We start from the raw sequence: 12,056 nt of genomic DNA on the forward strand, positions 1-12,056 counted from the left end.
AAATGGGAAATTCAGGACATATTTATACAACAATTGTGAAGTTAAGGACACGATGTCCTAAACTTTATCAATAGAACTTGCAAAACATAGGACACTATGTCCCTAATATTTAGAACAGTCATGAAGTTAAGGTACTCTATGTCCTGAATATTTACATAGTAGTCATGAAGTAAGGACACTATGTCCTTAATATTCAGAACAACAGCAAAAAAGTTAAGGACATCGTGTCCTTAACTTTTTCAATACAATTTGCAAAAACAGGACACTATGTCCTTAATATTCAGAACAACAGTCATGTTAAGGACACCAAATTCTTAACATTATGTCCTCAATATTTATAGAATAATCACAGAGTTAAGGACGAGATGTCCTTAACGTTATTAATCCAGAAAAGCAAAAATAATCAAATTCCTAGTAACGAAATAAAAATCCACACAAACACATAAAAGCATAAAGATATATCTCAAACATTAGAACTTACTGTAATTTTACGGTGAATTTCGGACGAGAAAGTTGAATTTTCTAGTTTGAAATCGGAAGAGAAGCTTCTGCAATTCTGGACGATCACAACATTTGCAAGTTACTTACGTAAGTTTGAGCTGCTGCTGCTGATCGTTAATAAGGAGCGTAGGTATAAGCCAAATCCTTATAACAGAAGGGTATTTTCGTCCGGGCGGATAAAAGTTTATTAAAGCGGTGGCTAAAGACTAAAGACATTTAAAATAGTGGCTTAAAAGTAAAGACATGTGTTATTAATGGCTATCTGTGCACATCGCCCTTAAATGTGCCTCAATTTCAAATACTTTTCTCTAATCTGATTCTTTTCTTTAATAATCTTTGCAGTCTGGACGTTAGAAAAGCAGCATCTTGCTAGTTACTACTTTTCTTTAATAATCTTTTCTCAGTATGATGGTTCCCCTTTACTACTTGGCGACAATTATTTTTTTTAAAAGTTTTATAATGATGGTGTTTGAGTTAATTTGCGCCTACACTTTGAATATTTACTATCTTCCACCCTATAAGTAACAGTTATATCTCTTCTTCCATGTTAACCAACTTAGAGCTGGAATAAGAAATATTACATAATAATTAAATTTCGGTCCCTATATCTTTTTTGAAAAATAATTTCTTTTAACCAATAAAATACTAAAAAAATATTTTTATCGTTTCTGAGGGAAACATTTTTATGACAAATATTATTCATGAAAAATAACTTTTATCCTATCAGACACACCCAAATGCAAAATGAGAAAGAAACTTAACAACCTCGGAGACTTGAAGAATTGGGTTTTGCTAATATGAAATATATTAGTACTTGCATCAAATATCAGGTCCCAAAAAAGCAACAATTTGCTTAAATTAGTGCTGAAAATATACATCTAAGCACTAAATGAGTGCTTCACGCCTAGTCAGGGCAACAGGGGATCTTATCAACAGGGTCAGTCAAGCGGGAGATTCCAGCCACAGCAGAGGCCCCATGCCCTAGGTGTGGAAAGATGCACTCGGGAGTCTGCTATATGGACCATCTTGTATGCTACGGGTGCGGTCTTGGGGGTCATATTCAGAGGAATTGCCCTTCTTCCCGTTAGAGCGCTGGTAGGGGGTATGGGCACATCCAGCCAGTTCAGCAGCCACCACTTCTGCAGCACCTCCTCCAGCTCGAGGTACTCTGCCACCCGCAGGCCGTGGTGCAGCTAGGGATGATTCAAAGAGTTCGGGAGGACCCAACAGGTTCTATGCTATGAGGGAGACAAGGGGTGGGAGGGGAAGAGAAGGAACCAAAAAAAGTAAATTCAAACATCCGCGCTCAAGTTCAAATTAACTGCATATTCACCATTTTGAGTCCACAGTTATGGTGGTTTAGTAAAAGGCAAAAGTTCTGATATAGGGTGTGTTTTAGTTGATCAGTTTGCTTTCAACCTTTTTGGTTTGCCTTTATTGAAATTAGCTTTTTTGCAATTGTATATTGGTGAATCTTTAAGGTGTTCTGCTGATGTTCATTTCAATGTAACTTGATCCTTTCCTATTTTTCCTTGAGAAATTAATGCAGACCTTTTAGTTGATTAACCCATTAAAAAGCAATCTTTTATAGTGGTTTAAAATAAACTAAGGGTTCGCTTGGTTGGAAACAAGTTATAACAAGATTAATTATCCCGGGTTATTATCCCATCCTCTCATAGCGATAAAAATAACACTACAATCCCGGGATAATTAATCTCGAGATTAGTTATACCGCGATTTTATCCCAACCAAACGCGGGATAAACTCATCTTAAATTTAATTTTGAAATTAATTACCCCTTATACCTCGTACCAAATGAGCCCTAATAGTATAAGAATTTTTTTATATTGCTGTTGTATATAACTTAAATCTTCTGCACATATACTTCTCCCGTGGGAAAAGAATGTGGTTGTGCTATTTAGGAATAGGAAGTGAAATAGTTTTTCTACCATGTTTATAACGTATTTTTAATTACAACAAATTTGATTTTAGAAAAAAAAAACGTAGAGTTTAAACAAATTTCACTAAAATTAATTCAGTTTTTTCCTCTCTTTCAAATATACATACACAGAATGATTTCCTATGCACACCAACAGATGTTACGAAACTTAGCTCAAAGTAATAATATAAAACAAGAAGATAGACAACAATGTAGAGAGAAAGAGAGGAGAGAATCTATTTCTTCCATGTATTCAAGTGTGTACAATGTGATGCCCAAACCCTCTATTTATAGGATGATATAGGTAATACAAAGGGACTCCATAAACATGGTATTAACTATTGAGAACATGGGGAAAGATCATGGAGGTGTGGGAGTTACATCCATAATGGTAAGAAGTAGTGGGAGGTTAATGGAGAAGAGTAGTGGCTGTTACTCCCTTATGAGTTATGGACATCCACCATAATCAAGTATTTCATAACACTCCCCCTTGGATGTCCAAAGATAATGTGCCTCGTTAAAACCTTACTAGGAAAAACCCTATGGGAAAAAAATCCTAGTGAAGGAAAAAGAGTACACATATCTGTAATACGCTTTATTTGCTGCCTCATTAAAAACCTTGCCAGGAAAACCCAGTGGGATAAAACCTTAGCTAAGGGAAAAAGAGTACAGCACATATATGCCTCCCCCTGATGAAAATATCACGACGAATTCCAAGCTTGTCTAACAACTTCTCTAATATTGAGATCGGCAATGCCTTGGTGAATTATTCCGCCAAATTATCACTTGAACGAATTTCTTGAACATCTATTTCATCATTCTGTTGAAGATCGTGTCTGACAAAGAACTTTGATGAAATATATGATTTATTCAGTCTCCTTCAATATTCTTCTTTCAATTGATATAAGCAAACAACATTATCTTCAGTATTATTGGAATCATCTCTTCAAAGTCAAGTCATACGTCTGTTGTGTGTTGAGCCCCTTGCTTTATCAGTTGCTTATCTTGGCATGACTTGAATAAGTATCAACAATTAACTGCCTTGTAATATGATAATATGACAGTACTCTCACATGCAAATAGAACGTTTGAAGAACGAACTTCAGGAAAATGCCTGCATTTGCATAACCAAAAAAATCTTGGCAATATTTGTTAGAATAAACAAATCTACATCAAGTATTCCTTTTGAAATATAATACTAATTGTATTTCAATATATCCACATTGAAATAAAACTATATCTTGCTAGCATATTGTTATACTCATGGTTCTAGCCAGATATATTAGTGCACCAATTGCACTAGACACAAAAATAAATCATGTACGCCATGATCGCTCTAATCTACATAAGGATCTGCCGAAGATTTATTTAATAAATTTCTTGGGAACCTTAATATGCTTCACAACAATTTAAATCATTCAAGGATTTTCATTATATGCATATCAAATTATTGTCAGACCAACATCTGAAATGACTCCATTCCCCATAGGAGAACATGTCTCCTAATACCAGGATATTAACGAAAATTTTGTGCCACAAGTCGTCTTTATGTCTATCGACTTGATTTTTCATTTCACTTTCAGGTGTGGGGACTATCTGTCCAACTTCACATTTTTCAGGTGAAGTCAATTTTCATTGCATATTTTTTATTTGGCCAATCATTTATCTGTCCAAATTCCATGACAGATTTGAGCTCAAGATCCTCGTCAATATTAATAATATTGAGCGCTACATTATATTAACAACATCGTCGACGATCATTTTACATTGGTTCCATCATCGCACAATAAAGACATAACTTATCGAGATCTCATTATTTTCAAGTACCTGAGCCTCTCCCATGAGGTCTTATAAAATGTTATGTCATGGTGCTCTTATAAAGCACTTGCCTCCTTATTATGACCATCTTGAACATTTGCTCCCTCCTTCTTCAAGGAGTTTTATCTTTGGAACCAACGTATCATAGACTCTGTCCATCATAGACTTTATTTTATTTGGAGCATTAGCAGCTGGAATATGACATTTAGCTTTGGGTCAGCAATGTGCCTGGAAATATTTTAGAAATGAATTATCACTTGAACTTCAAGTTCACATTTTCTTGTACGAGGATCTAGATGTATTCATAATAATTCATTTCACGTATCACTTTTTCAGCTACCCATTTTCTCCCCCTAATGTCGGGATCACCAACGCATTTTCCAACCTTCTTTGGAAACCCATCTTTGTGTATTGTGGCAGCACAATTAAATCATATAGCACATCCATATTTCTAGATGGGAATATTTGGTTCCTGACCGTGAACCAATTGTGACGGGGAGAATTTATCATAACTTGGTGGCTAGATGCGTAAAAGTGTTGTTGTATATTAAATAATATACCTCATACCAAATTTTTATTTGGGAGTTTTGTTCTCATAACCAATGGTTTAGCTATAATTGGAGGCATACAATTTCTGCTAAACCAACTTGGATTTAAACCAGCATTATCAAGATAAATTATTATGATATATATTCTGGAATTGTGCTCTAAGAATTTGAGCAAACAACCTTGCAAAAACCAATGTGCAAGCTGATAACACATGCACATGTGACCATACAATAGATGCATCTATTAAAATTATATAATAGTAAACGGTCCACATGGCAGGTGATTGGGCCCATACATATATATCACCTTTTATTCGTTCCAAATATCAAGGGATTCAACCCCAACCTTAACTGGTATATCATGAGAGAAAAAACATCACAAGATAATTCTTAAAGAATCTTCTATTTCTTTAATATATGCCAATGTGAATTCTCAATCAATTTTCACATCATAATTGAACCGGGATGGTCAACCGGTCATGCCAACTAATATTTGTTTCAATAAACCTCAAGTTTACTTATGGCATGTGATTCTATCAGCATGCTTATACATTTGTAGTACAAATAAAAGAAAAGTCGGGTAACCTTTTATATTTACCCGGTATGTTATAGTAATATGAAGATAATCAATTTTCCTTTCATTTATAGTCTCAATATGCCAACCACTTTGGCTAATACATTTGAAACTCAAAAAGTTTCTTTTGAGACGTACTATAATATCAATATCATGAACATTTTTATTCATCCGGATGGTAACAAATTAGCTCTTCCGGAGCTCTTAATTAATTTTGTACTACAAGATCTTCTGTCACACCATCCATACGGTGAATGTCTCCTTCACGGAGAAAATCATATCATAATAATTGTCATGGTCAAAATCATCATAAGCAAAATCATTTCTTGCTTTACTTTTGCCTTTAATAACTTTTTATAAGGCATGTCAAATTATTTTTTGGCGTACCACATGTACGCGACCAATGACATATTCATGTAATCACACAATAATATTCATTATCTCTCTTTCTCTCAAACCTCCCGTAGAGGTGAGTTGTAGTATTTATTCAACCATGCATAAATACATTCTTGTGGATAATTTGTATCATATATATATGTTTACACTCATTTTAGAAATGAGTCTACATTTACAATGCTTATCACAAGTCGCATTCTTTCAAAAAAAAAAAAAGGACTATAATCATCTGAGCGTGCCTCATATTTACAGACCATATTGATACACAATTCCTTCACCTTTGAAGGATTATTTTGAGAAACCTTATTGTTCTCCTTTTTACGATTACCATAATGATGACTATTATTATTTTGGTCTTTGGCACACCACTTTCATTGAACAACCACTTGTCTTCATTTAGACTTATTATACACCGCTATCACATTCACTTCAAGAATGGTGCAAATCAAGTGGGACAAGATTCATGCTTTTCCATGAAAAATATATTGTTTTTCTTTAGTCATCATTATATCATCAATACGGTGTATTGGGCTCAAATCCAATGCCTTACCATATAAAGGCATGTTAGGCCAAATGTGTTGGGACTCAAACCCAACTCTTATCATTATAGTGAACCATAACATAAATCTGTTGTCTTACCCTTAACTAGTTGCATAACAGGCCAAAGTACAAGATTAAATTATCAATCTTGTGGTCAGAAACATAAAAAAAATTAGTTATAACAAGATTTTAAAAAATAACCACTTTTTAAGGTTGCAGGATGAAAACGTTTCAGTCATTCTAAGTATTATGTATTCAAATAAAAGTGCGTTCAGATAAATACTAGATAATCTGTTCGAGCGTTCACTAATTTTATAAATGATAAACCAATTCAATAAACTAAGAATAAAAATTAGGACTTGGAAGCATATATATAATTCTTGTAGTACTTTCAGTATCTACACATGTGATCCAATTCACATCACAATATATAGATTATAGATGATAGTCAAAGGCTAAGATTGACCATAAATAAGAATACTTGTTATGATTACGACTATCCTGCAACAGTATTATGTTCTTTTATACATGCATTTAACCAACTATGCAGAAATAGTACCAGCTTAGTTCTATTTATTAAATATTATCATAGTAACATTTATCTTAGCATGAAAAGTGAAAAGGACACATTGGTTATCTGGTATCTGCGCACATATATGTAAGCACTATTAACACTTTAAATGTAAGTTAAAGAATTGAGTAGAGAGTACCTGTTTCAAAACTTAATTACGAAATAAATATTCATGCATTTTGATTTGGTTCACGAATAGATACCTTGAAGGATAGCCCAACGACAACTAAAGATTCAATATAAGACGTCATGAAAGAATAGAGAAAAGTTGTATTTTCCGACGCAAGACTTGCGCACTTTCAAGCTATAACAACATGGAAATGAAATACTGAAAGCAGCTTATTGTGAGTTATCATGGAAAAATAGATAAATTTTGAGACTAGTGAAAGATAAAAATAAAAATATAAATAAGCTACAAAGATGAAAACTTATCTTCTATTAGTATCCAACCCATTAGCTTCCATCTTCATTTAGTTTGATAGCCATAGAATTGTTGGTATAAGGATAGCAAAACACAGAGTCTATGCCTATACGGTGGTGTACGAAAACAGAAGCACATTCGTGCTGATAACGTGTTACGAAACTTAGCTCAAAGTAATAATATAAAACAAGAAGATAGACAACAATGTAGAGAGAAAGAGAGGAGAGGATCTATCTCTTCCATGTATTCAAGTGTGTACAATGTGATGCCCAAACCCTCTATTTATAGGATGATATAGGTAATACAAAGGGACTCCATAAACATGGTATTAACTATTGAGAACATGGGGGAAGATCATAGAGGTGTGGGAGTTACATCCATAATGGTAAGAAGTAGTGGAGGTTAATGGAGAAGAGTAGTGGCTGTTACTCCCTTAGGAGTTATGGACATCCACCATAATCAAGTATTTCATAACAATTAGAAAATATTACTATTATTTTTACAGAGTTCATGCATTATTTTTCACCTATTTCTATAGAAAAGATCGTACTCCCTCTCCACTTTAATTGATTTTGTGTTTTTTTTTTTTTTTTGTGATTCATAATATTTGATTTTTTAAATATTAAGAAGGAATTAATTTCTTTTCTCAAAGTTGCTCTTGAAGTAAAGAGTCTCGAAGTATTTGTAATATTTTCAATGAACATATTAAAGATATACATAGTAAATATCAATTTTATTACTAATTAATATTAAAATATGAATTTTTTAGTATGTATAAGAACAAAAATAAAAATAAAACAAAGTGAGTATATAAGTAAAATTAACACTTTGAAGGAATTACACAAAACGAGATAAAAAAGATTTCCACGGAACCAACGGTCAGTTGAACACCTCAACTGAGATTATTTCCAGTTAAACACTTCAAGTACTTATAAAGTATATCAAATAAACACTTTGCGCTGACATGGCAAATCAATTGTGTCTCACTACAAATTGAGCGCGTGAGGACATGAATTGTGTTCTTTTCTTTTTCTTTTCAGTTTAAAAAATAACCTTTATTTTTGTGGACCCACATACCTCCATCTTTACTTCCCCTTCTTCTACCGGCTTCTGAACTAAACTCCTCGGTTGCTTCATTTTCAACTGAATCGGTCCATTATTCGGCTTCGAAATCGACAAATCAGAAGCCGATCTTCGTGTTAACATGAGACACTCGAGTCGATCCTTTGCACTCATCTGAACAGCAGATTTCACTCTTCTTGGAACTCTACTAATTTCTTCTTTAGGAAACAAAGGCATTTCAACAAGGAAATATATTTTGTTTGGCTTCAGTTCTTGTTCTGGTTTCAGTGGCTTAGCTCTGACACCAAACTTCTTCACTGCTTCTGATTCCAGTAAAACATGACCTGGGTAGTCTTTTACTACGTCCAACGTTGTTACTGGTGTTTTCAGTTTCAAGATTTCGCCATTAATCTTCATCACTTCAAGGTTCAATCTAAATTTTTCTTTGCCCAATTTTTTCAGATGAAATGGTCGTCATGGGTTCAACGAGTAAGGGGAAGGGTTTGAGAAAGCTTGGAAGAAGAGTTAGGGGAAGGAGGAACGCTGGTTTAGGAGAAAAGTTTTTTTCTTTTTCAAATATTTTTTTTTAATTATATGTGTCAAATTCTTATGACAAAATTACACATGTCATTTTTTGATTGGTTCATTTGCCATGTCATCCGCAAGTGCAACTCATGCATATGGCCTGCTGTGTTGAGGTGTTTACTTGACCTACTTTATAAGTACTTGAAGTGTTTAACTGGAAATAGTCTCAGTTGAGGTGTTCAACTGACCGTTATGGACAACTTGAAGGGGCCGTTTATGTATTTTGCCTTTAATTATCTAATGTTCTTTTACTTATTTAGACCAAAATACCCTTCCATTTCGATATGCACGAGGCTAAGCAGTGCCTTCAAAATTAACCTCTTTTACCATGTACCTCTCTATATCAAGTTTTTTCACTTCCATTACTTTTGTGGCAAATGGAGTTTTCAAGATTTTGGGTTTGGAGAACAAAAAAGGGGTTTGGGATCTTCTGTAGCGAGGATTTTGCTTTGCTTTAGGATTTGGTTTCTTGATAGAGGGTCTGTGAATCTGTATAAAGGAGAAGGGTGAAATTCATATTATGGGACAGACATGGATATTTAAGGACCTTACATTTTAAGTAAAAAAATACGGAAAATTGTCAAATATATTCTTGTACTATTGAAAATAGTTTAAGTATACCCTTCGTTATACTATCGGTTTATTTTAGACCCTACCTTATACTATGAAACAAATATATCCTTATTTTGGACAGAATGCCACGTGGCTGCACGGGATTAAATTGACCCATTTTTATTTTTTCTAACCCGATTCACTTAAGAAAAACCCACTATCCGACCCAAAGTTCACCCCCACGGCTTCTCTCTTTCCTCTTTTCCTCCACTTTCTCTCTTACATCACTGTTATGACTATGGTTGGAATCTCTATTGGAGAATTCGCCGGAAATCATGGAGAACCTTATGATTTGTCACCTCACACCTTCTCTTCCCCTTTCTCTATACCTACACACACATTTATATATGAATCTAGAGAAATACATACTAGATGCCGGAGATCTGAAAGTTTTGGGTTTGAAATTTACTTGATCTGACCGGAAATACATTTTCCAGCTAGCCATTGTTCTCTTTTTCATGTGTTCGATTTATTTACCAGATCTAGAAGGGAGACGAAATAATAGTTGAAACTCCGACCATGGAGTATGGTCGGAATCTTGTCGAAGAATTTTTCGGCGAGCTTTGTGCACCATGTTTTCTCTCTGACCGCTGGTCCGGTGTCTAATGCCTTCGTAACAGCCCCTCAGGCGACTTTCATTGCAATAACAGCGGCACATTCGATTCAACTTGCTCATGGTGGTAACAAATTGAAGAAGTACAGTGGGAGACCTTTGACTTTTGAGAAGACTTCAAAAGTTTGTTTGACAAGAAAGTTTTTCAACATATACTTGCAGATTTGTATCATGGAATTTTACAATCAATTTTTTAAATTTTTTTCTCAAATGAGATCAGATTTTTTCATAAATTCATCATTTTTGCCCTCCTGTTTGTGAATTATTTTGATCAGTTGAATCATTTGTTTCCTGCGGGAGTATGATATGGAAGTTTGACTTGATAGCAACTAAAATAATTGCGCTTCCTCTTATCACTAAAAAAGAAAGAGGGATTATTTCTTTGGATCTAAATTTGCACCTAGAAAGAAGGTTTGGATGTTGTATCGTCTAAACTGCTTATGTGGGTTTGTATGTTGGCAATTGTTCGATCTGTAAGGGGGTGGATTTTGGGTCGGATAGTGTTTTTTTGAAAGTGAATCGGGTTAAAAAAAGGGAAAATGGGCTGATTTGATCATGTGCTACCACGTGGCAATTCCGTCCAAAATGAGAATATAATGAATGGTATATTTAAACTATTTTCAATAATACGAGGATATATTTAACCCTTTATATTATCATACATCTACTCCCTCCATTTTAATTTAGATGATGTAGTTTGACTTGACACAAAGCTTAAGAAAAAAAAAATGACTTTTAGAACATATGGTCCTTAAAGCTTAAGGAGCAAACGCTTTGTGGGCCATAATATTTGTGTGGCTATAAAAGCTTCTCATGAAGGATAAAATGAGTAAAATAAAAAGTTCAAAGTTAAATTGTTTCCAAATATGAAAATGTGTCATTTTTTTGAACAGACTAATAAAGAAAGTGTGTCATTTAAATTGAAGAAGAAGGAGTAACAGATTTCTTTTCTTTTCTTTTTAAGTTTAAGCTTCACGACAGTGTAAAAGATATTTACTAATTCCGTAATGATTTAAGTTATATATATACTATTAATGTAAAGATTATTTTATTTTATTCAACGAATTTTAATATGTGATACTATGTTACTCACAGTATACGTTTAAATTGTCGATTAATATTTTAAGATATTTAGCTGTAATTACCTTCTACTTCGTTCACATCTTGATTATTTATTTTCTTTTAGGAACATAGCTCGTTCATTCAGTTGCTTATAAACCCGTAAAAATAGCACGGTATAGCCAGTTTTCGGACTGGTCAATCAAAAATAGCCAGCGTTTACCAAGTCAATGAAAAATAGCCACTATTTTGCTGCAATAGAGACCGGTCCAGCATAATATACTGAAGTTCGCCGCACTTGTGTATGAACTCCAGCATATTATGCTGGACCGGTATACTTTGCTGGCTCCAGTATAATATACTGGAGACTGGAGCACCGGTGCTCTAAACTCCAGTATATTATACTCGACCAATATACTTGCTGGAACTCCGATATATTACGCTGGAGTTCTAGTATACTTATGCTGGAACTCCATCATATTATGCTGGAGTTCCAGCATACTTATCCTAGAACTCCAGTATAATATGCTGGAGTTAAAGTATACTTATGCTGGAACTCCAGCATAATATACTGGAGTATTTTTTCCGGGTTTTGAACAGTGTTTTCGCTCAGATTTATCTTTACATAAAAAGTGGCTAAATTTCGATTACTTTTGAAATTGGGCTATATTTGAACGATCAGTTATAAATCTGGCTATTTTTAAATTTCTCCCTATAAACTCACAGCTATCACCCACCACAAATACTGCACAACTTGTCCAATAAAATTTAGACTGATAAATTACTCCACTTATTCTTTTGGCTTATGCTGCAATTT

General features: G+C 34.0%; 1 protein-coding gene across 1 annotated transcript; it reads right to left on the reverse strand.

Annotated features, from left to right (window-relative positions):
* Positions 1 to 1,482: 1,482 nt before the first annotated feature.
* On the reverse strand, positions 1,483 to 8,787 carry LOC109239458 (uncharacterized protein At1g66480-like). Its single transcript, XM_019406026.1, has 2 exons — positions 8,386 to 8,787; positions 1,483 to 1,734 (listed from the first exon to the last, which is right to left on the reverse strand). Exons 1-2 carry the CDS (start codon positions 8,785 to 8,787, stop codon positions 1,483 to 1,485), a joined length of 654 nt encoding a protein of 217 aa, XP_019261571.1.
* Positions 8,788 to 12,056: the final 3,269 nt, after the last annotated feature.

The sequence above is a fragment of the Nicotiana attenuata genome, unplaced genomic scaffold, assembly GCF_001879085.1.
Source record: "Nicotiana attenuata strain UT unplaced genomic scaffold, NIATTr2, whole genome shotgun sequence".
NCBI lineage: Eukaryota > Viridiplantae > Streptophyta > Magnoliopsida > Solanales > Solanaceae > Nicotiana > Nicotiana attenuata.